Here is a 25,632-nt window from a genome sequence, read left to right as displayed (position 1 = left end):
TCCAAAAAGGTTGCCAGTTAATCCAGTTCCCACTGGATGAGTACGCACCATCAAACTGGCTTCTTGTGGAGTCACCCTTCAGATGAATAACGGCTTACTGCCGCAGAATATCTAGCTATGGGTGGCCCTACTGCAGAGGCTCTCATTCCATCCCTTAGCTGGTTCTGGCCATGCTCTGCTCTCAAATCGGTGGTGTTACACCTAGCATGTTTCCGTACCTAGGACGCAGCAGGGTATGCTAGAGACTTGAGAATTAACCGGAAAGCTGAATTCTGTTGCTCTTATTTGTCCAACCTTCTTCCAGTGCATCCATAAGACTCCTTTTGCTACAGTGCCTACAAAACCTAGCTCGCAGACTGGCAGGACGATGGGTGACTAGCTGTGACTGTTCCTCTTCCCCTTGTTTCCTTTTCCTGCTCGTATCCTCAACTTAAAAATCCACACTACAAACCCATGTAATAAAGCAAGATAAACCTCGGGGACTTGCATGGCCTCCATCACTGTCGTAACTGAGCATGTCAGTCTTTTATGAAGTTATCCTCCGAATATACTGGTGAGGTGGGGAAAGTTCTTCTCTCCATTTCATAAATGAGGTGCAGAGGAATTAAGAGACTTTTTGTCCAAGGTTACCCAGGAGCTGCAAATTGAAGTCTGGTTTCCAGAATGCCAGGCTAGCACTCCGATCACTGGACCATCCTCCCCAGCCCTCATTCGCTTACTTGTCTGTCTCCCCTCCCCTCCCCTCCCCTCCCCTCTATCTGTTTTACCTTCAAGGCAAGGATTCGTTCTGGGCTTTGTCCTGCACAACAGGGGTCCCGCTCTTGATTGGGGTCTTTGGGCACTACCATCATATAAATATTTACTACTACTAATGCATACACATAGACTTAATTTAAATCCATTCATCTGTAGAGAGCAGCATGGCATATAGCAAGAGAATTTCTCTGCTGAATGCTTGCTGGGTTGTTACTGTGTAAGGTTATACCAGTCTTACGTCACACTTAGTGAATTTAGGTTAAAACTAGATTAGCCCTCTGGCTCACTTTGTCTTCTGGATCAGTGACTGTTGTGAACATGAGCAAAGAGCAGAACAGCTCTGGGAAGAACTTTGTGGTGTTAACGTGTACAGATCCAAATGAGCTCTGGCCTCCGTGATGAGCTGGAAAAGCATGCACCGAATTTGAACAATGTTTGCAAGAAAAAGAGCACGTTCTGCAAAATGTCTCCTTTCCAGGCTTGTTCTGTTGGGGAAAATTAATGGCCGTTTTTCATACGATGGGTTCTGTTGCCTAATTGTATCCAAACACTTTGTAGAGTATTAGCTCTTCCCAGAATCCCAGTAGCATTCTGCCCAAAGGACTTTGCTTTGTGGTTACTGATAACTTGCAAATCTCCATTCTTGGGATGGTTGTAGAAGCTCAACATTTGTGTCCCTACCTTAAGCTGTACTTGGTTCTGTTTGGGCATAAGGTCAATTGCAGTGATCTGCTTAGCAGCTTACAGATGATAATAGGCCAGTATAGTTTGTCTTGCAACGTGACCCTAAACATATTCACACCAGCTGCAGAATGCAGCTAACTGTAACTAGCAGTGTTGCATAGCATGTCCGGTTTACTAAAATAACAGTGCCCGAACGCTATAGGTGCTCTTATGCACTAGGGTTTTTGCTACTTTTATTACTTTTATCCCTCACTTACCTTTTTGTGACTTTACTGGATACAGCTGAAGTATTTTAGAGCCCTGACTTAAGGGCAGTAAACATCCTCATGACAGCAACATTTGTGTTACTCATGTCAGCTGAGGCCCATGCTACTTGTTCTCCCAAGTGCAATTGTTTTAAAGGGGGTGGTTAGTGCAGGGGAATTCAGTGTATCAATCTAAACAAATTCCTGAATCTTTGTAGTATTAGGGCTCTAGATTCTGTTGCTGACTCGGCACTTGACACACTATGTGACATTCAGTCTCTCTGCAGCTTTCCCCATCTGGGGGATGGTTAAGGAAAAGAGGATGTGAAAGGTTCCATATAAAGCAGTTTTGCAAATGGCCTAATAGCTGTTCCAAGGTTCAATCGTTCTGTTACTTCCTGTTATCAGAGCTCAAAACCCTTTGGTCTGGATCTTTTTAAGCAGCTCTTTTCAAATGTAGCCTAAATCTTTGCTGTGTCAGACTCCTGGTTCATGAATTATTTACTTTATTTCCCCTTTTAGCAAAACAGAGAACTGGGCACTTCTATAAAGGGGTTACAGCTAAATTCCTCGCTTGCAAGGTTCAAGATGGGAAGGAATTAAACACTGCGCAGATGTCGGTCTGTGTAGTGAGTATCTAAAATGCAAAGGCCGCCAATTAAATAAGAAGGGTACATGAAAACATTTTTCCTCCGAATTTCAGGAATGCGATTTATTTAACCACCCATTGTACCAAAGTGGAGTGTAAAGAGACCTAAATTTGGGTTAAGGCAGGTCTTTAGGGAAAACGTGCATCAAACTAGATCAGGTGTGTGTGTGTGTGTGTGTTTGATTATGGCTGAATATCAGTAGAGGTCTGGGGAATCTGTTTTTGTGATCTATCTGAACACTGGTATACCTTCCAGTGAATTAGTAGGGGTGGGAGTACAAGACCTTGAAGGACTTAGTATGAACTGAGGAAGAACATGCAGTGTGGGTGTGACAGTGCTGTTCTCTAAACATGTTAGGGAAACCTACTTAGGGTATGTCTACAGTACGGAATAAGGTCGAATTTATAGAAATCGGTTTTTTAGAAATCGGTTTTATATATTCGAGTGTGTGTCCCCCCACAGAAAATGCTCTAAGTGCATTAAGTGCATTAACTCGGAGGAGTGCTTCCACAGTACCGAGGCTAGAGTCGACTTCCGGAGTGTTGCATTGTGAGTAGCTATCCCACAGTTCCCGCAGTCTCTGCTGCCCATTGGAATTCTGGGTTGAGATCCCAATGCCTGATGTGGCTAAAACATTTGTCACAGGTGGTTCTGGGTACATATCGTCAGGCCCCCCTTCCCTCCCTCCCTCCCTCCCTCCCTCTGTGAAAGCAAGGGCAGACAATCGTTTCGCGCCTTTTTTCCTGAGTTACCTGTGCAGATGCCATACCACGGCAAGCATGGAGCCCGCTCAGCTAACCATCACCATAAGTCTCCTGGGTGCTGGCAGACGCGGTACGGTATTGCTACACAGTAGCAGCAACCCATTGCCTTCTGGCAGCAGGCGGTGCAATACGACTGGTAGCCGTCATCGTCGTGTCCGAGGTGCTCCTGGCCACGTCGGCTGGGAGCGCCTCGGCAGACATGGGCACAGGGACTAAATTTGGAGTGACTTGACCAGGTCATTCTCTTTAGTCCTGTAGTCAATCCTATTGAACCGTCTTATGGTGAGCAGGCAGGCAATAGGGATTGCTAGCAGTCGTACTGTACCATCTTCTGCCGGGCAGGCAAGAGATGAGGATGGCTAGCAGTCGTATTGTACCATCTTCTGCCGGGCAGGCAAGAGATGAGGATGGCTAGCAGTCCTTCTGCACCATCTGCTGCCAGCCAAAGATGTAAAAGATAGATGGAGTGGATCAAAACAAGAAATAGACCAGATTTGTTTTGTACTCATTTGCCTCCTCCCCTGTCTAGGGGACTCATTCCTCTAGGTCACACTGCAGTCACTCACAGAGAAGGTGCAGCAAGGTAAATCTAGCCATGTATCAATCAGAGGCCAGGCTAACTTCCTTGTTCCAATAAGAAAAATAACTTAGGTGCACCATTTCTTATTGGAACCCTCCGTGAACTCCTGCCTGAAATACTCCTTGATGTAAAGCCACCCCCTTTGTTGATTTTAGCTCCCTGAAGCCAATCCTGTAAGCCGTATCGTCAGTCGCCCCTCCCTGCGTCAGAGCAACGGCAAACAATCGTGCATCTGAGTTGAGAGTGCTGTCCAGAGCAGTCACAATGGAGCACTCTGATGGGGCTAAAACATTGTCGTGGGTGGTTCTGGGTACATATGGTCAGGCCCCCCTTCCCTCCCTCCCTCCCTCCCTCCGTGAAAACAAAGGCAGACAATCGTTCCGCGCCTTTTTTTTGTGCGGACGCCATACCAAGGCAAGCATGGAGGCCGCTCAGCTCACTTTGGCAATTAGGAGTACATTAAACACCACACGCATTATCCAGCAGTATATGCAGCACCAGAACCTGGCAAAGCGATACCGGGCGAGGAGGCGACATCAGCGCGGTCACGTGAGTGATCAGGATATGGACACAGATTTCTCTGAAAGCATGGGCCCTGCCAATGCATGCATCATGGTGCTAATGGGGCAGGTTCATGCTGTGGAACGCCGATTCTGGGCTCGGGAAAAAAGCACAGACTGGTGGGACCGCATAGTGTTGCAGGTCTGGGACGATTCCCAGTGGCTGCCAAACTTTCGCATGCGTAAGGGCACTTACATGGAACTTCGTGACTTGCTTTCTCCTGCCCTGAAGCGCATGAATACCAAGATGAGAGCAGCCCTCACAGTTGAGAAGCGAGTGGCGATAGCCCTGTGGAAGCTTGCAACGCCAGACAGCTACCGGTCAGTTGGGAATCAATTTGGAGTGGGCAAATCTACTGTGGGGGCTGCTGTGATGCAAGTAGCCCACGCAATCAAAGATCTGCTGATATCAAGGGTAGTGACCCTGGGAAATGTGCAGGTCATAGTGGGTGGCTTTGCTGCAATGGGATTCCCTAACTGTGGTGGGGCCATAGACGGAACCCATATCCCTATCTTGGCACCGGAGCACCAAGCCGCCAAGTACATAAACCGCAAGGGGTACTTTTCAATAGTGCTGCAAGATCTGGTGGATCACAAGGGACGTTTCACCAACATCAATGTGGGATGGCCGGGAAAGGTACATGACGCTCGCATCTTCAGGAATTCTGGTCTGTTTCAAAAGCTGCAGGAAGGGACTTTATTCCCAGACCAGAAAATAACTGTTGGGGATGTTGAAATGCCTGTATGTATCCTTGGGGACCCAGCCTACCCCTTAATGCCATGGCTCATGAAGCCGTACACAGGCAGCCTGGACAGTAGTCAGGAGCTGTTCAACTACAGGCTGAGCAAGTGCAGAATGGTGGTAGAATGTGCATTTGGACGTTTAAAGGCGCGCTGGCGCAGTTTACTGACTCGCTTAGACCTCAGCGAAACCAATATTCCCATGGTTATTACTGCTTGCTGTGTGCTCCACAATATCTGTGAGAGTAAGAGGGAGACGTTTATGGCAGGGTGAGAGGTTGAGGCAAATTGTCTGGCTGCTGGTTACGCGCAGCCAGACACCAGGGCGGTTAGAAGAGCGCAGGAGGGCGCGGTACACATCAGAGAAGCTTTGAAAACCAGTTTCATGACTGGCCAGGCTACGGTGTGAAAGTTCTGTTTGTTTCTCTTTGATGAAACCCCCCGCCCCTTGGTTCACTCTACTTCCCTGTATGCTAGCCACCCTCCCCTCCTCCCTTCGATCACTGCTTGCAGAGGCAATAAAGTCATTGTTGCTTCACATTCATTCATTCTTTATTCATTCATCACACAAATAGGGGGATGACTACCAAGGTAGCCCAGGAGGGGTGGTGGAGGAGGGAAGGAAAATGCCACACAGCACTTTAAAAGTTTACAACTTTAAAATTTATTGAATGCCAGCCTTCTTTTTTTGGGGCAATCCTCTGTGGCGGAGTGGCTGGTTGGCCGGTGGCCCCCCCACCGCGTTCTTGGGCGTCTGGGTGAGGAGGCTATGGAACTTGGGGAGGAGGGTGGTTGGTTACACAGGGCCTGTAGTGGCAGTCTGTGCTCCAGCTGCCTTTGCTGCAGCTCAACCATACACTGAAGCATACTGGTTTGGTCCTTCAGCAGCCTCAGCATTGAATCCTGCCTCCTCTCATTACGCTGCCGCCACATATGAGCTTCAGCCCTCTCTTCAGCCCGCCACCTCTCCTCCCGGTCATTTTGTGCTTTCCTGCACTCTGACATTATTTGCCTCCACGCATTCGTCTGTGCTCTGTCAGTGTGGGAGGACAGCATGAGCTCGGAGAACATTTCATCTTGAGTGCGTTTTTTTTTCTTTCTAATCTTCACTCTCCTCTGGGAAGGAGAAGATCCTGTGATCATTGAAACACATGCAGCTGGTGGAGGAAAAAAAAAAGGGACAGCGGTATTTAAAAAGACACATTTTATAAAACAGTGGCTACACTCTTTCAGGGTAAACCTTGCTGTTAACATTACATACATAGCACATGTGCTTTCGTTAAAAGGTCGCATTTTGCCTCCCTCCACCGCGTGGCTACCCCCTCAACCCTCCCCCCTTCGCGTGGCTAACAGCGGGGAACATTTCTGTTTAGCCACAGGCAAACAGCCCAGCAGGAACGGGCTCCTCTGAGTGTCCCCTGAAGAAAAGCACTCTATTTCAACCAGGTGACCATGAATTATATCTCACTCTCCTGAGGATAACATGGAGAGATAAAGAACGGATGTTTGAACGCCAGCAAACATACACTGCAATGCTTTGTTGTACAATGATTCCCGAGTACGTGTTACTGGCCTGGAGTGGTAAAGTGTCCTACCATGAAGGACGCAATAAGGCTGCCCTCCCCAGAAACCTTTTGCAAAGCCTTTGGGAGTACATCCAGGAGAGCCGTGAATGCCAGGGCAAAGTAATCCTTTCACATGCTTGCTTTTAAACCATGTATATTATTTTAAAAGGTACATTCACCAGAGGTCCCTTCTCTGCCTGCCGGGTCCAGGAAGCAGCCTTGGGTGGGTTCAGGGGGTACTGGCTCCAGGTCCAGGGTGAGAAACAGTTCCTGGCTGTCGGGAAAACCAGTTTCTCCGCTTGCTTGCTGTGAGCTATCTACAACCTCATCATCATCTTCTTCGTCCCCAAAACCTGCTTCCGTGTTGCCTCCATCTCCATTGAAGGAGTCAAACAACACGGCTGGGGTAGTGGTGGCTGAACGCCGTAAAATGGCATGCAGCTCATCACAGAAGCGGCATGTTTGGGGCTCTGACCTGGAGCGGCCGTTCACCTCTCTGGTTTTCTGGTAGGCTTGCCTCAGCTCCTTAAGTTTCACGCAGCACTGCTTCTGGTCTCTGTTATGGCCTCTGTCCTTCATGCCCTGGGAGATTTTGACAAAGGTTTTGGCATTTCGAAAACTGGAACGGAGTTCTGATAGCACGGATTCCTCTCCCCATACAGCGATCAGATCCTGTACCTCCCGTTCGGTCCATGCTGGAGCTCTTTTGCGATTCTGGGACTCCATCATGGTCACCTGTGCTGATGAGCTCTGCATGGTCACGCTGATGAGCTCTGCAGCTTGCCACGCTGGCCAAACAGGAAATGAGATTCAAAAGTTTGCTGTTCTTTTCCTGTCTACCTGGCCAGTGCATCTGAGTTGAGAGTGCTGTCCAGAGCGGTCACAGTGGAGCACTCTGGGATAGCTCCCGGAGGCCAATACCATCGAATTGTGTCCACAGTACCCCAAATTCGAGCCGGCAAGACCGATTTAAGCGCTAATCCACTTGTCAGGGGTGGAGTAAGGAAATAGATTTTAAGAGCCCTTTAAGTCGAAATAAAGGGCTTCATCGTGTGGATGGGTTCAGGTTTACATCGATTTAACGCTGCTAAATTCGACCTAAAGTCCTAGTGTAGACCAGGGCTTAGAGCCTAGATCTCGAACTAATCCGGCTCTGGATCTACACTGGTTACTGTGGTTAACACCTGTAGTGCCCAAGTAGTCTTCTTACAAAATCTTTGGAAAGTTCAAGGCTATCAGGATACAAGAAGTATTGTAACCAGCTGCCCTGGTTTTGATTATATTTAACCCCCAAGATTTTGACCTGTACTATGACAATCCCTAATTCGGTGTGAGAACCATGGTGTGTCTAGTCTACACTAGTGACAAAGTATTGGAACAAACACTGTTAATCATGGCTGGCACCCTGTTAAACTTAATACCATTAAAACTGAGTCCTGCATGCACACTTCAGGAAGACATAGCCCAATAAACTGCACTATTGGTGTTAACAATGTTCTTGGCATTGTACAGGGCACAAATACAGCCCTTGCCCCAAAGAGCTTAACATTTCAACAGTAGCCACACAGACTGAACGCATCCAGAAATCAGAGGTGGGGAAAACGTGGATTTTTAAATGGCTCTTTTTGAGGGATGAGGGTGTTGAGCTGGAGGACTAAGAGCGAGGGTGTTTGGAATTGCGCACAGTCTCTGTCATCTCTCTGGCTCTTATGTGCAGGAGAGGGGTGTGAAGATTTTGTATGCGTCTTCCTGGCACTTTTTAAATTTTTTTCAAAATGGCCAGTCTTTTATTTCAAACCAGGAAAATTATGGAAGAGTGGTAAGAGGAAGAAGCCAATTGTTTGTCTTTCAATAGACACAGCAGAAGTCTCCCTTTTGGCTGGCTGTCCAGTTAATGGTAGCAGTTAACTGAATGAAAAAGACCTTTCAGAATTAAAATCCCTCCCCTTAATAAACTTTTAACACTGTAGCTTGGAGGAGTGGTGTGAAGTTCCTCTGTTGATAAAAATGAGCTTGGAGCTCTGAAGAGGGTTCGGAAGAGAATCGCAATATAAATGTCTTCCTCCTTTGAAATTCTGTACGGGAACTTAATCCAATGTACACTCCCACCCCCTGTGCCCCAAGCAGTGATCAAAACTGCTAAGCTGTGGACATTGTGACCCCCACTGGTGCAGATAATCTGGAAACTTTAATTTAGAGGGCTGATTGTAAAATAGACCAAATCTGGTGCCAGTTGAACATGTACACCATTTATTGGGGTGTATCTTCCTCGTGTGCATGGAGGGCTTATTAGGTTTAATGGGAGTTAAGTGCTTTGAGAGATTATTAATTGCAGTCTGGCTGGCACTGCAGTGTCTTGTTCCTCCCACCTGCTGTGCCTTCTGTTCCTTCCGGTAAGATCATGCCTGCTTGCAGTGAGCGCCTGCTGAGGCATGTCTCCTCTGCTGTACTGTGTGCAGAGTATGTCCTCCCTCACAGCTTGGAACTGACTGGGCTCTCATCAGTTTCATTCAGGTCATCCCCTCCTCTGGGGCTGTGGAATCTTAGTGGTGAGGGGATCATAGAATAGAATATCAGGGTTGGAAGGGATCTCAGGAGGTCATCTAGTCCAAACCAATCCCCAATGTTTGCCCTAGATCACTAAATGGCCCCCTCAAGGATTGAACTCACAACCCTGGGTTTTTAGCAGGCCAATGCTCAAACCACTGAGCTATCCCTCCGCAAGGAAGCAGGAAAACAGCAACCCCATCCTAAATGTAAATCCCTCCTCTCTTATGCAGTGAAATCTGCGCTGTCACCTGACCCAATGACCGCAAAGTCTCAGTCTCTAAGATTTTCTCCATTGACTAGAGCCAGCTGCTAAATTTGGCCAGGAAATTACAGTTGTGTGTGTTAGGCAAGAAAACTTTTGCTTAACCAAACTACAGGTAGCTGTTTCTTCATTGGCATTAGGCAATTAGCCAGTATAATGCACTGTTTAATTAAAACTTCCCATCAGGCTTCTTCTTAATCATCAGGTCCCAACATTTAATTTCCCTCATTGTAGTTTAATAACGAAAACAATGCAAGTGCTGTTCTGATTCCAGTGAGCCAGATTCATCTGTTAGCGCTTGTTCATGAGCTGCATATAAATTTTAAACCCATTATGCTGTCTGAAGGTCTCTGTAAGGTGAAGAGACAGCAGAAAGAATCTTGATGCGTTCCTTAACGAAGCACCCACAACAAGACTCCCGCCGAGGGAATGCGGGGAGTGCAACACATGTCTTTTAGGGGCAAAAATCCAAACAGCTATTGTGTCGAAACGTGTTCCTTGACTGTTCCCTTCCATGAGGGGGCTGCAAATGCACGTTTGAGGTCACTTGAGTCCTCAGACATCCCAGTATGAATTGCCGCTTTGTACAAATGTGAATTGAATTTAGCTGAGCCCAGTGTTTTTCTTAACTTCGAGAGCCCTCCATTTCTATAAGTTAAGGTATTCAGTGAGTCATATGGGCCTGGCTGTCATAGAATTACCCTTGATGTAAGAGACCGTGGCAGTTTGCTGACATGCACAGAAAACTGAAAGGTTCATTGCATGAGGTGGACCGGATAATCTTTCTAGCTAGAGTTAAGAGCCCTGAAGTAGTAGTTTTTCTTGCACTTGTCGGGTGAATTTGTCTGTCCCACCATGTGCTTCTAAAAGCTATTGCTAAATTTAAGGAATAATCCAAAGGGGTGATGCAAAGTTAAAATGAGTAGAAGTCCAGCACCATTTGCTAAATTCCCCACCTAGCAAATCTAAGTCTTCTGTAACTCTGGAGACACCGGTGATGTGCCAATATTGTTATAGCAATAAAATAAAAACCAGCAGGCTCTTATTAAAGGGGAAAAGGCAAAATGCCACATTTATTATGAATACAGAAAGAATTATAGTAAGCAGTTAGTTATAGCTATAACATTCCATTCAATTTCATATTTATTCACACACACACACACACGTTCTGCAAGGTTATCATAGTTACCAGCCTTAGAGTTGCTCATGCCAAGCCACTGGCCAGGTGGCCTGGACACGAGGAGGGAGCAGGGCCTTGTCAGATGCTCATCTGATGCTCCTGGAAGTTGGTTTGCAGAATCAGACCCCAAAGTTCTCACTTTCTAGAGTCCATTTTTATAGGCATTTCTTCCTATGCCAGTCTATGGGAATTGCTTCATCATGCTGTTGCTGAATCAATCAGCAGATGGCACATTCCTGACGTCTCCATGCTACCAGATGTTATCTTGTTCTTCAGTTCTCCCATTCTTGAGGCGGTTGGGTGGATTCCAGTCTGCCCTCCAGGAGTCCTTTGGTTATTTCCACTTGACGCCTTCTTCAGCTGATGGACACTGGATTCTTAGGCTGGCACCTCCCTGATCATTCAGTTATTATCCACACCAAGCATCCATCCACATACATTCTCTATCTCTATTTTAATCACAATTGTTAACAAAGCGAGATGAATACAACAAAAGGGCGGGGAGTCTCTGGGTGCTGTTTCTGTTGTTACAGAGTATTGTTTTGAGTCTCTCTCTGTGTGAGTAGTTGTTATTACAAAGAATTGCTTTGAGAACAGACTGTCTTAGAATGTACTAACACAATTAACAGCTTGCAAGTTTCACACAGAGGGAAAGAAACAGTATCCAAAACCAAGGGACCTCTTAATTAGTAATACCCAGGAATTTAAACTATGAGGAATCAAACTCAATTGTGATTTTAGTACAGAACTTCTTTAATATGATCCAACAATATGATAAATTCTGGGATACCATTAATAAACCAGGAAGAGCTGGCAGTCATCACGAATGGGAAAGAATTGACAGTTTCATCTGAATGTTGCCCAATGGAGGTAGGTGGGAGGAGAGGGCAAGGATGTTCAGGTACAGGGCTCAATGTTTCTCTTCTGGTTTTACAGTTCACCTTCGAGGTGGTTCAGGCATAGGTTGGTCTTCCCTCTATATTTAAGATCACTGAACTTCAGACGCTGCTGGCTGAGTCGCTCAGGTACCATGATGAGTGCTCTAGAAGGGGCTATAAATGAATGAGCATAAGTACATTTATATTATTCACGGATGTTAATACATAAAGATCAGTTCAGCTGGCTGATAAGTTATTGTGAAGATGATCTAGTACTACAGTGTAATAAAGCCAATGCAAACATTTTCAGCCAAAATAAAGAACCAGCTGTAAAAATACAGGCTGTAGGGATGCTGTCAGCAGATGGTTGTTGGCTGAAGGTCCTCACAGCTGTCTTTAGGAAACAAGTCCTGTGTATTTCAGCAAGCCATTTTAAGTGCCTTCTAGGGCTTTTTAAAAATTGTTGCCTCTCTGTTCCCAGCTAGGAACTAATCCATCGTGTCTGGGGCAGCAAGCTTGAAGCTATCTGTTTTGCCTTGGTGCCAGTTCCCATTGCCACAACGTTTAGGGACTGAACAGACATAGCGGGAGGTGCAGTCACTCAAGTCCTTGGAGCCTGGAAGTTAGAGCCTGGAATAGCAGAAAAGTGGAAGATAGAAGTTTTACATTGCAAAAAACTAGCTGCAGTAACTTAGAAAAATTGGTGCAATTTAATCCTGTTTCGTTGCAGAGGGTAACTGATTCGTCAAAGCCATTAGTTGGTTTCAGTGTGAAAACCAAATGTGTAACTGCTTTAGTGAGGTAACTGCGGGTCAGTGGTAGTGAATGCCTTTCTGATTAGACATGGTGATTCCCAGTGTAGTGAGAGAGCTCGTTTGCCTCCTCTGCGCTTTACAGATATTTGCTTCTATCATCATTAGACTCTTACTACAATAACTAATGTGAGGCTCCCCTGTAGAATGGTAAAAGGGAACGAGAAAACAGAGCAGTTCCATAGTACCTTCTGTCTAAGCATCCATAAACTCTAACCAATTGTGAGTAGGTTGTATTGTCCCCCTTTTTTCCACAAATGGGGTAGCCCAGGCATAGAAGCTGTCTTGGCCAGGGTTGCGCAGGAAGGCTGGGAATAGAATCTAGATCTCCAGAATCCCAGACCAGTGTTTTCTCTCCCGCCACCCCACTCTCCTGCTGGTAATAGCTCATCTTAAGTGATCACTCTCCTTACAATGTATATTTTTTCATGGTCTGTGTGTATGTAAAATCTCCTCCCTGTACTTTCCACTTTATGCATCCGATGAAGTGAGCTGTAGCTCACGAAAGGTTATGCTCAAGTAAATTGGTTAGTCTCTAAGGTGCCACAAGTACTCCTTTTCTTTTTGCGAATACAGACTAACACGGCTGCTACTCTGAAACCTTACCCAGGAGACTATTTATGATCAGTTGGGCACAGATTCTAGGAGTGTGTTCACTCTCCAGGGAGCCCATGGTGCTGGATAAATTGTATACGGGGAATTGTTTTTCCAGCTTCTGAAACATAGCTACCCATGGGGCAGTGCTCAGCTGGATGCAACACCATGAACCCAGCTTAGGTCAGGAAGTGGACGGCACCTTTCTAGACTAGTGCTTTAAAAATAAATATTGCAAGCAGGTTCATGCAAGTTACTCAGTCTATTAATAGTTCTCCAAAGCAGTGTTTTACTCTCCTCCTAAACGCTGTCACTCCACTCTGCTTTCTTTCCCTCACTGTTTAAACATTAACTACACATCCCAGAATCCTGTGTACTTCGCTTATTAAGTAAACAGTGTGTTCAGAACAGGTCAGGCTCTGAGGATTTTTACATTCTAGAAAACCACCCTTTCATGAATGCTTTAGCAGCTGTTTGTGATTTATTTGGTGTTTAGTGTTAGGAGGCATTAAGTTTTCAACATCTCTGATCCTTTCAGTCTTGTCTCTTCATGCCCCTTGTTCTTCAGACCTCTCTTGTGGGTAAAAATAGGCTTGCACCTGGGTATTGAGCAGGCAAATTGCATGTTTTGGAAGAGTTAGCCCCACTGTCAAATTATTTTTAAAGGTAAAATCCCTATCCTGTAGGATGCTGTGTTGGAAACATCCAGGTTTACTAGACCAATTCTCAACTGAGAAAAAGAATGCCAGTAAAGAACAGTAGTCTAAAAAAAAAACCAAACACACAATTTTGTACTCTCCATTAAAATGCCCTGCATGATTCTGCACGATTTGTTCACAAGATTTAATCAATCACCACTGTAAATATATTGCAAAACATGTTGAAGTAGAACAATCCCCTGTCTCCTGCTGAAAGAAGTCCTTTTATTACAGTGGAACAGGACTGAAAGTTAATTTCATGAATTGATGGAAGTGAGGTGGGCGGATCAATGGACATTTGTAGGCGGTAAATGCTTTGCACACGCAGAATGTAGAATTACATTCATGTGAATCACAGTACTAAAGATCAGTGCAGAGTTCCTGAGAACCGCACAGTGTGTACAAGTACCTCTTTGTTAGGTGCATAAGACATTTGTATGAATGTGAGGGAGTGACTGCAGTTGTCATATGTCTTAGGGGGTCAGTCTGCAGAGCTAATACCAGAAACCTTTTACCATTTCCAGCATATGCAGAGGGCTGAGTGGAGCAAGCTTCCTTCTTCTAATACAACACCTAAAATGCCTAGCAGAGCTGGGCTGCGTTAAACAATCTGACAGCATGTGAACATTGTTCCATACTTCCTTTGTATACTAGAGAGTGGGGTTCGGGTGTGGCTATGAAATGCTATTGGGCTACCAATGCTAAGAAGTTGCCTTAATATGATTCTAAATCTATACCTTGAGCCTTTATTATTTATCTAGTGGAATAGTTAAATGGGCTTCATTGCTTGTGTATCTAGCTAGTCCATGGAATATAAATTGCCTTGCATGTGGTATTATGCTCCCTATTCTCTATTCGTGTGCGCAAGTTAAATAAAACTGGCTCCATCTGGAAATTGGGCTTTCTGCTACCAAGTGAAATGAGTCAAGATATGGGACTTGGGACCAAAAGAACTGAGTATGAACAGTCCTAGTCCTTCCTGGGATATTCTGGTTCTCAACAGTGCTGTTGCCTAAATCTCGCTCTCAATACCTATAGGTTTAGATGAAGGAAAATGGGAGTCCAGAAATGCTGCGTACAGTTCTGGTGTCCACATCTAAAAAGGATGTTGATAAATTGGAGAGCATGCAAAAAAAGAGCTATACACATTATTTGAGGACTGGATAAAATGCTTTCCGGTGTGATGTCAGGAGCTCAATATATTTAGCTTATGAAAAAGATTGAGAAGTGATTTGATTAGTGTATAAGCATCTTTACAGGGAGAAAATACTGGTTACTCAAGGCCTCTTTAATCTAGCAGAGAATGGCATAACAAGAACTGATGACTGGAAGTAGACATTCAAATTAGAAATAAGCACACTCAGGTTGATTAACCATTGGAATGACCTACCCACAGAAGTAGGTTGATGTCTTCGGACCAAGGCTGGATGTCTTTCTGGAAGATACGCCTTAGCCAAACACAAGTTATTGTGCTCAATAAGAGAGATAACTGTCTGGAATTTTAATGGCCTGTGCTCCAAAGGAGGTCAGACGGCTGATCATTTAATGGTCCCTTCTGGCTTTAAGGTCTGTGAGTAAGCCCATAGTGGAGTTAAATACAGTGTAACTTTTAGAGCAGGTGTATGTATTTTTGGGGAGGAGACACAGTTTGGCCAAATAAATGACTAATTTAAAATGTGATTAACTCTGAAAAGTAGCTGAAAATTGCACTTCATTTAATGAAAATATCTTCAGCTCTAGGAGCGGGAGCTAGATTCTCGTCTGGTGCGTCAGCAACAGAACTGTTCAGGGTGTTCCATTAAGTTACACTTGTGCAACCCCATTGAGTGCTCTGTGGTCATAGAGGTATAGCTGTGGGTCTCCATTCTGCTATGCAACACTAAGTGGCCAGTGGTTTCCAGTGAATAATTCCCCCCAGTTAGTGGGAATTTGTGCTGACAATAGCACCAGCTCCTACACAAGTCCCTTCCAAACCTGCCATAAGAAGACACGGTGGGTTGGGGTATGAGGGAGTGTGGCAGAATTGAGCTCAGCTATTCCTGAACCCACTATTGTGGTACATGGAGTCTCTGACCAGAGCTGGTTGGCCCTGAATGGGGGAGCTACAACCTGCTCCCTGCAGCTGCTGCTCTCCAGTACATCAGCCCAGCTTAGCCATAGTGAGAAACTGGGGCCTGTATGTTTACTTTGGAGCTGTGGAATCCTGACTCTTGGTATCAGCAAGCCATCTTGGGCTTTTCTCTCTCTCTTTCCGTTAACCATGCAAAGGAATGAAAAGAACATGAAGATAAGCTATAGTGACTCACCTTTGAATATGTATATGGGATACTAAATGGCCAGTATATTTTTAATTGCTTTTAACACAAGTACTTGGACTTGGACACGCTCTGGGACACACATGTAAGTACACCAAATACTGGTAACGGTTTTCCACCACATAAGAACGGCAATACTGGGTCAGACCAATGGTTCATCTAGCCCAGTATCCTGTCTTTCGACAGTGGCTAATGTCAGGTGCCCAAGGGCGAATGAACAGAACAGGCAATCATCAAGTGATCCATCTCCTGTCGCCCATTCCTAGCTTCTGGCAAACAGAGGCTAGGGACACTTAGGACGTGGGGTTGCATCTCTGACCGTCTTGGCTAATAGCCATTGATGGACCTATCGTCCATGAACTTATCTATTTTTTTTTTTTAACCTCATTATAGTTTTGGCCTTCACAACATCCCCTAACGACGAGTTCCACGTTAACTGTGCATTGTGTGAAGTACTTCCTTTTGTTTGTTTTATATCTGCTGCTTATTAATTTAATTGGGTGACCCCTGGTTCTTGTGTTATGTGAAGTAGTAAATAACACTTCCTTACTCGTTTTTTCCACACCATCATTTTATAGACCTCTGTCATATCCCCCGTTAGTCCTCTCTTTTCCAAGCTGAAAAATCCCAGTCTTTTTATCTCTCCTCATACAGAAGCTGTTCCATATCCCTACTCATTTTTGTTGCCCTTTTCTGTACCTTTCCAATTCTAATATATCTTTCTGGAGATGGGGTGACTAGAAGTGGATGCAGTATTTAAGGTGTGGGGGTACCATGGATTTATATAGTAGTAGTAGGATATTGTCTGTCTTATCTATCCCTTTCCTAATGGTTCCAAATATTGTTAGCTTTTTTGACTGCCGCTGCACATTGAGTGGATGTTTTCAGAGAACTATCCACAGTGACTCCAAGAGCTCTTACTTGAGTGGTAACAGTTAATTTAGACCCCATCATTTTGAACTCTCTGCTTTGTTCCCTATTTACTGGGACAGTAGGATGTAGGGAGAGAAATTCCTTTGAGAACAGGCCATTCACGTTAGGCACTTTCAGTTTTCCTTGTGGAGAAGTCAATCAGAATATTGTGAACCCTGTTAAAAGGTGAGAGCTATTACGTGTTTACTCTAAATTCCACTGAGAAGGGGCTAGAGTCTACCTATAAAGTTACAATATTAATGTCCTGGCCTCTGTCCCTGTTTGGTAAGTTGAGATGCAAATGGTTCTGAATATGAACTTTGCTTTAGGTTTTGCGTAACAAATCATAATCAACTTTTCTCTTCACAGCTAGAACCTGACAAACTGGCCCTTCCAGTGAGCCCTGGCCCACTCGGTCCCGTTGCCAGTCCAAATCTGAAACTTCCTGATGCCACCATCCTCCCCGTGGAACAGTCTCCTTGCGAGAAGAACAAGGGCTTCTTTGTCGATGAATCTGAACCTCTTCTGCGCTGTGATTCGACTTCCAGCAGCTCCTCTCCACTCAGCCGAACAGGCTCTTTTATTACCAAAGGTACCCAAGTCAGCATGCTAGTCTGCATGTTTAAATGTGTTTTCAGAACAATATAAAAGGTGGAAAGTGCTAATGTCTGACCATAGGAAGGGTTACTGCTTCTTTGCTGCATCCAGTAAAACTAGGAAGCCAGGATATGTGGAGAAGAAATTAGTGAGTTATTGGGAGTATGTTGTCACTAGAATAAATTCAATTTGAGTATCAATTGGAGAGACTATTATGAGTTGACAGTATAGGCACTTGATATGGGGATTCAGGTACCAGATCCCTTTGTTGTAGACATGGTATAAAGACCTGAGTAGAAAGGACAAAGTGCTTTAAAGGGACACTCAACCTAAAAATCACTCTTTTGTCAAATTTTGTCTACTATTGCTATACATAACATCTAAGATCTCTCAGATTGGAGATGGCTTTTTAGGGTCTTCATGGCTACTGATCGAATTCCCATTAAAGGAAAATGCCCATTGACACTATATGGTGTTTCACCGGGTCCAACTTTACAGTTGATTTTTACTGTATTCCCTGGGTATTCAGTCAATGAATTTTCTTCCCTTTGTAAAGGTTTTTAACACATGGGGGGGGGGGGGGGTTAAATAGGAAAACGTGGCTATAAAACGACAAGAATTGGCAGGTCATACCTGAATTTATTTTAAATTTGCTGTCTTTGAAACAGACTAGGTTTCAACATGGTAATTTTCCTTGGAGATTTTTTTTTTATTATTATTCCCATGACACTTGCCTCTTTCCTAGTCAGTATTAGGAGATCTGATGTCTGAGAGATCCCAAGGAAGGGAGACCTTCTTGCTTGAGCCTCTTCCTTGTTGCATTAATTCCAGGTTGTACATTTTCTTTTTTTAAACCAACTTCCTTTAAGGTAACTTGTAATTTGAAGCATGACTCATTGGAACCTAACCCAATCATCTACACTTGAGGACACAAAGTAATCTGACCCATTAAAACGACTGAAACCAACAGAATGTAGCACTCCCTGGCTTTTGGCCTCTCTTCTTTCCCTGTGATTTTCAATATTTGTAATTCAGCATTAGCAAATATGCTCTGGGGAACCATGCTGCTGTGGCAGAGGTTTGGATTGGGTGACTCAATAGGCTTTCTCCATCTCTAGTTTCTGTGACTAACACCCACCCACATTTTTCACGTTCTTTGCAAGTTGTGACCTGCTTCCTAGAGGCAGGGAATGGGGAGTGAGGTCTCCAAGGTGTGAATTTATTTGTTTGTCTCCTGTCTGGGAGAATGCTCTTCCAGGAAATGGTGCCTTAACCATCAGTCCCTTCTTCCCTTCACAGAAAAGAAAGACACAGTGTTGCGTCAGGTGCGGTTGGACCCTTGTGACCTGCAACCCATCTTTGACGATATGCTTCACATCCTAACTCCTGAGGAGCTCCATGTGATTGAAGAGATTCCACAGGCAGAGGATAAGCTGGACAGGCTATTTGAAATTGCTGGAGTCAAGAGCCAGGAAGCCAGCCAAACACTGCTGGACTCTGTCTATAGTCATCTTCCCGATCTATTGTAGACAATGGCCACCACGCACTCTGAATCTTGCTAATACTAGCTTGGCACTCATTAAAGATGAGTGACAATATGCAGGCTGTTTTTTTGTAGAATACATGGCCAGTATTTTCTTCAAGGTCTCTCTCTCATTTGTGGAAGGGGCAGTTTGCAAACATTGCCCCTTTCATGCTTAACTTTCACAATTAAAATCTTTGTTCCCTCTGTCCCCTTCTGAATTATTTTTCTGTTTTCATTCCAGTCAGTCATTTTATGCACTTTAAAACATGTCATTAACGAAAGACCACAAATCCGGTGTAACTTACACATTGAATCTGGAATAGTTCTTAACTCATTTTAGTTTTTGTCATATCTGTCTTATTCCAAAGTAGCTTTCCTCTTCACAAACCTTTTTTTCCCCTTGTCCCCTCTGCTCCTTGGTGGAAAATAGGAAAACATGAGAATTGAGTTTCATCTGTTACTCTCTAATGCAACTAGCTTTTATTTTTTTTCTTGAGCTGACTTTTTTTAAATGTACTATTGTATGGTTCATTTTCCTTGCGGAGATTTTACTAGCACAGTTATTTATTGTATGGTTTTCACCTGGACAATGCATAAAATGCTTGATTACTTGTGCTCCTTTAAGCTAAAGCAGAAATGTTTTAAAGAAAATAAATGGCTTAATTCCTCCAGCCTTCAAGACTATAACAAAGTCACTTGGCCTGCAGCTGAATGTACCACACGCAACAAGAAGTATCTTGCCTTGCAACTTAAGAGATAAGCAGGCCCTGAATAAATCATCTCAGTCAGCACTGGTGCTGAACTGTGGAAGGTGAGGGAGAGCCCTGGCGGTGACACTCTCCTTGTGATCATAAAACTTCCTGAGCTATGCTTTTACAGTTCTCTCTTGTTTGTTTGGAGTTTTTTTTATACAGGTGTTGACTAATAGGTAAGGTTCCAAAGACCTTACCTGGTCTTAGTGGTCTCTTAAATCACACTTCACTTTTTATTAAAAAAAAAAAAAAAAAAAAAAGCAAAACCAGAATGGTCTGATTATATTTGCAACTGTTATGCTCCCATAATGAACAGTCTGTAATATGTTCAGCTTGAAGAACTATAATACAAGGATGGCATTTGCTACCTTGGGATGGGGTGAGGTTGAGGGGAGGGGAGGTTCTGATATGGAAAAATTGCCTTCCAGTGTACTAATTTATTAATAAATACTAGATGTTTGTTACTTGACATGCTTCTGTGTTAACTTCTGTGATGCTTCGCTCTGTGGGCTGGATGTCTCCAAATCACTGCTATAAATAAGATGATTGGAATCTGTTTCAGTAAGCCCTAGTTTTGATGTGGGGCATTTGAACTAGTTCTAAGATGTAGTCTGGTTTGAAGTTCTGCATACGTGGTCTAGGCATAATGGGTGATTGTCTTAAGTGAAATTGTTACATTAAATTCATACCCAAGAAAGCTCATACTTTCTCTTCATTTGTGTTGATGGTTTTGGATATGTGGACTGCCACAGAGGTGAGGCATGGTGCCTTGTGCCACACTTTCCTCTTGAACAAGCATCTAGCCAAGGTGATCTGTGCCGCCAGGTTAGGCTGCTGCACCTCTGTTTACCTGAGACTGAACATAACTTGCCACCACTAGAAGGCTGAGTCTGGTGCAGTACACGTAGTAAACAACAAAGGCAGAGGTGAACACATCTCACCTTGGTAAAATGTTGCATTCTTTTTTGTTCCCAGCATGTTTGCGGGAGGAGACTTCTCACTGAGTTACCCCTCAATTGTGGGAGATTTTTCATGTTGGTTTCTGGCTAGTGGGTGGCTACATTTTTTCAAAAGCTGAATCAAGCCATGTTAAGGAACTCTAGTGTATGGACCCCAGGGTAGCTAGGGGTGTACTAGGAGAGCCCAGGATTCAGTTAGAGGAGACAGGCTTAGTAGATATTAAAGTAAAATGGAGCTATAATTATCACCTAAACTAGGTGTTCAGTATATACGTGGAGTACTTTGAAAGCAGACTATCTGAGGACTTTCCCACAGTAAGATGAATGCTGGAAAACTGGGAATCTTTCCTTTCCAGTGATATAAACCTCCCTATTTTTCCTAACCTGATGAGCATAAGCCTGTCCGAAGTGCAGGACTGGATATTTCCCAGCTCAACCAGTAGAGGCTCTCTGCTGGGGAAATGGAACAAAGAAGAAACCTTTTTTAAGGCCGTCTTTTAAAAGTAGCAGCTTAGAGCTGCTCAGAGATTTGGAATGCTAAGTTGTGGGGAGATGGGTCAGTGGCCAGCGTGTGTTTGTGGTAGTCAATGTTCAATTTATCACACTGATATTACCACCCCATAATGCATGTGGAAGCTTCAGACTAAAACATCCCCAGCTCTTTGTAGAGACAGTCTCAAGCAATTGGGTAGGACTGATTCATTCATGGCCTGGAGGCACAAATTGAAGCCCCAAAAATCCATATAAATGACACTGCCTGGCTGGAACTCTGTCTCATTTTATGGGTACAGCTGATTATTGTGGGACCTGTAAGTCAAGTGCAGATATTTAGACATCAAAGGAGATGGGAAAGAAATCTGCTTGCTGTTTCACTTTGAAATTTCACTGCCCTGTGTGGTTGAAGCTGTGGTTAAACCAGTGAAGCGTAGACAAAACTGAAATAGCAAAACAGCTGTCTGAAAACTGCTGCTGACAAGGAGAGCTTTGTGGCTTACCCCTCCCTGTTGATCTCCATCTGTACAAATTGAACAGGGCTGTTTTTGCCAGAACAGAGGTGTGTTTGTTTTGAATTGTTCCTTCCCTTTCACCCTTCGATCTTGTCCAGTCTCTGTTGCGTTTGAGATAGCACAAGGCCCATACAGTGTAGTTATTCCTGTTGTGCCTGCACATTGTGCCACGGTTTTTCCTGTTATTTAAAGTAACAGCCCAGGCAACAGCTTGTCAATCTTGCGTGTACTTTTGATAGGTGTGTAATTTGTAATTGATACACCTGAGCCAGTATTGAACACCACCCCCGCAGAGATAGGGGGCACTGCCTTAGAGAAGCTAACAAACCCCTTGAAAGAATGCCCTGTTTGCAATCTAAGTGATGTAATTCTGTAGCTGTGGCTACTAGCTTGATGAGGAATCTTTTAGGGGAACTTATGGGGCAGGAAAGGGGGAAGAAGGTGAATTCTAGTGCTGGATTGATAGTCTTGGAGACTGAAGCCCTCTGTCTAGCCATAGACCGGGTCCAGTGCATGCAGTGAGTACAAACCTCCCTGCATTGCTCTGCCGGTGGTGGTATTTTGTGAAGGTTTGTGTACAGACTGAGGCTTAATGAGTCAATCAGGCTGACCCCAAAGAACTATCAGCTGGTGCAACTTTGGTTGCCATCAAATGGGAGTAGGTTTAAGCCAGCTTCCTAGAGACGTACAGCTTTTACATCCAATTCCCTGCATCATCTAGTGCTCTAAAACAAATCCCCCCTTTACAAGCTACGCTCATAGTCACTTTGTTCTTCTCTAGCATGCCTCCTCCCACCCCCTATTTTCAGTTCTGGATGTTTGAACCACTTGCTTCAGGTAGGAAATTACCCTCCTAATCCAGCCTTTTTAGGTTTCAGGCAGCCCCTACAACAGCTTTGCTTTCAGGTTGGTCATCCTATTGCCTTCCTCCCATCAACTTCCATTAGGTCTTCCCGGTACCTTAGGCCCTTTCCCCAGATAACTGTCATAGAGACTGATACTACAGTTTCGGTGATGGTTATGATCTATGCCTTCACTTTCTCACTAGCTCAAGCTCCATTGTATTTACTTGGACTGCCAGAAGCATTTATGGGAAGCTCTTTATATACACACAGAGAATATGAAACAATACCTCATCCCACCCCACTGTCCTGCTGGTAATAGCTTATCTCTGTGTGTATATAAAGTCTGCTGCAGTTTCCACGGTATGCATCCGATGAAGTGAGTTGTAGCTCACGAAAGTTCATGCTCAAATAAATTGGTTAGTCTCTAAGGTGCCACTAGTACTCCTTTTCTTTTTGCGAATACAGACTAACACGGCTGTTACTCTGAAACCTGTCCATATCTAGTTCTCCCTACACTCTGCACTGTATCCCAAGGCTGCGTCATAGTTAATTCACCAATCGGATGATATAAAACTATCTGGTTTGATGGCATAATGAGGGAGTTTCTAGGGTTACTGCTACCAAATGGGAAGGTAAAACACAAACAACAGAAGTCTAACCGTTTAGTGATGTAAGAGCTGGTTAGTGGTGACAACCTCTCTCGTAGTTACAGAACCAGGAGTACCAGGCTTTCCATTCACCTTCTTAAGAGGGAATTTTCACACGCACACATATGAAATCTGTTTACAATTTGTCTATTGCCCTTTTTATTTTCTTCTCTGCTTTAGGCCTGGTCTGTGCCACAGAGTTAGGTCGATGTAAGGCAGCTTTCGTCAACTCAACTCCGTGAGCGTCTTCAATACAATGTTGCCCCTGCCGCTGTAAGTTGCCCACTACACTAACCTAATATCTCCCACTCTGCGAGAGGCATAGCACCTAGGTCGATGTACTTAGGCCGACACACGGTGCCAGTGTAGACCAGGGGTCAGCAACCTTTCAGAAGTGGTGTGCTGAGTCTTCATTTATTCACTTTAATTTAAGGTTTTGCGTGCCAGTAATACAGTTTAACGTTTTTTAGAAGGTCTCTATAAGTCTATATATTATATAACTAAACTATTGCCGTATGTAAAGTAAAAAGGTTTTCAAAATGTTTAAGAAGCTTCATTTAAAATTAAATTAAAATGCTGATCTTATGCTGCTAGCCCGCTGCCTGCCTGGGGTTCCGTTCACCTAGGCTGGCAGCAGACTGAGTGGGGCCTGTGGCCAGGACCCCAGCTGGCAAGGGGCCAGCAGCCAGAACCCCGGGCCAGCAGCCAGAACCCCAGACCAGCAGCAGGCTGGGCAGGGCTGACGGCCGGGACCCCAGACCAGCAGTGGGCTGAGCGGCTCAGCCTGCTGACACTCAACCCACTGCCGGTCTGGGGTTCCGTCCGCCGGCTCCTGCCAGCCAGGGCCCCATTCAGCCCGCTGCCGGTCTGGGATCCCGGCCCTGCCCACATAGAGTGGGTACCTACCTTCTCCCTGGTTCTAGCTCTCTTTCTCTTTCTCTCTCTCTGCACTGAGCTGAGGGTGGGAATGCACTGAGCACAGGGCTGGGGGTGAAGGGTCTGGCCAGGAGCTAGAATGAGGGAAGGGGTTCAGGGTTGGGGCAGGAGGTTTGGGTGTGGAGTGCTTACCTGGGGAGCTCCCATTTGGTGCAAGGGGTGCAGGTGGGACTATGGGGGTGGGGTGAGGTGCAGAGCTCCTGTTTGGTGCTCAGGTTGGGGCTGGGAATGTGGGGGGGGTGCAAGAGTCAAGCATGGGGTGTGGGGGGCTGGGTATGTGTGGGGGGTACAGGAGTCAGGGCTGGAGGTGTGAGGAGGGTGTAGGAGTCAGGGCAGAGGATTGGGAGCATGTGGGGGGGTGCAGGAGTCAGGGCATGGGGTGGGGGGGCTGGGTATGTGTGGGGGTACAGGAGTCAGGGCTGGGGGTGTGAGGAGGGTGTAGGAGTCAGGGCAGAGGACTGGGGAAATGTGGGGGGGTGCAGGAATCAGAGCATGGGGTGGGGGTTGTTGAAAGGGGGGTGCAGGGGTCAGGGCAGAGGGCTGGGTGTGTGTGAGGGAGGTGCAGAGGTCAGGGCAGGGGGCTGTGGGTTTGGGCTGGAGTCATGGGGGTGCTCCCTGCCCAGAGCGGCTCACGGCAGGGGGCTGGAGGGGATATGCCCTGATTCCACCCCCATCCCCCAAGGCCCTGTCCCCACCTCTTCTCTGCCTCCTCTCCGGATGCAGCTGCGCTTCTCCCCCTCCCTTGCAAGGGCCATCAGCTGATCGGCAGCAGGGAGGGAGAGGAGGAGGGGCAGGAACCCAGCATGGCGGGGGAGAGGGGGACCTTGCCTGCCCTGCAGCAGCTGGCGGGACCAAGCATCTTCACTCTGCCCCCTGCAGAGGGGCAGAGAAGAGCGGGTCAGGGCGGGCAGGATTTTTAATGGCACACTGCTGCCTGCTGGGGTCCAAGCCTGGGTTTGGCAGCGGGCTGAGTGGGGCCGGTGGCTGGGACCCGGCAGGCAGCAGCGTGCCATTAAAAATCGGCTCGTGTGCCGTAGGTTGCTGACCCCTGGTGTAGACGCTAGTTGACTGTTCTGGCTGTCAGCCCCTGGTGGCTGACAGCCCAGAGCCCCACCAGTGGGGCTGACAGCCCAGAGCCGTCAGCGAACAATGCTCCACACTGTCTGTTTAAATTGGTGGAAGCCCTCTGGTGAGAACGCGCACCGCCGACGGAAGGAGCCTAGTGTGGCCATGAAAAATCAATTTTATTTTACTGCAGTGGCTGTATTTCTAGGTAACTTACATGGACTTGATTTTTTAGTGTAGACTTGCCCTTAGTCACTCCAGGCCATAATAATCATTGGGTAAAAGTTTCAAAAGCATCTAAGTGATTTAGCTGCCAGATTTTTAAAGGTATCTACTTGCCTAAAGATGCAGGTAAGTGATGCAGTGGGAGTTAGGTGTCCAGGCACATCCCACTGGGGCCCAGATCTTCAAAGGTATTTAGGTGCCTACTTCCCATTCTCTCTCTCTCCTATTGGAGCTGTTCCACTTTTTTATAAATAATTAGTCCTTGGAGCAAAGACTTGAACTTGGATCTCCCACATTTCAGGTGCCCTAACCCCTGGACTGAAAGTCA

General features: G+C 45.5%; 1 protein-coding gene across 1 annotated transcript in view; it reads left to right on the top strand.

Annotated features, from left to right (window-relative positions):
• Positions 1–20,089, top strand: part of TNFRSF21 (TNF receptor superfamily member 21) — a 66,581-nt gene extending 46,492 nt beyond the window's left edge. The window contains exons 5-6 of the mRNA XM_073335809.1: positions 17,116–17,338; positions 18,643–20,089. Of these exons, the coding sequence (XP_073191910.1) occupies positions 17,116–17,338; positions 18,643–18,872 (453 nt within the window). The 3' untranslated portion in view covers positions 18,873–20,089. The remainder of the gene's footprint in view (positions 1–17,115; positions 17,339–18,642) is intronic.
• The last annotated feature ends 5,543 nt before the right edge of the window (positions 20,090–25,632 follow it).

The sequence above is a fragment of the Lepidochelys kempii genome, chromosome 3, assembly GCF_965140265.1.
Source record: "Lepidochelys kempii isolate rLepKem1 chromosome 3, rLepKem1.hap2, whole genome shotgun sequence".
NCBI classification, from domain to species: domain Eukaryota; kingdom Metazoa; phylum Chordata; order Testudines; family Cheloniidae; genus Lepidochelys; species Lepidochelys kempii.
The sequence above is the reverse complement of the archived record's forward strand: the minus strand, read 5'-3'. Positions and strand labels throughout refer to the sequence as shown.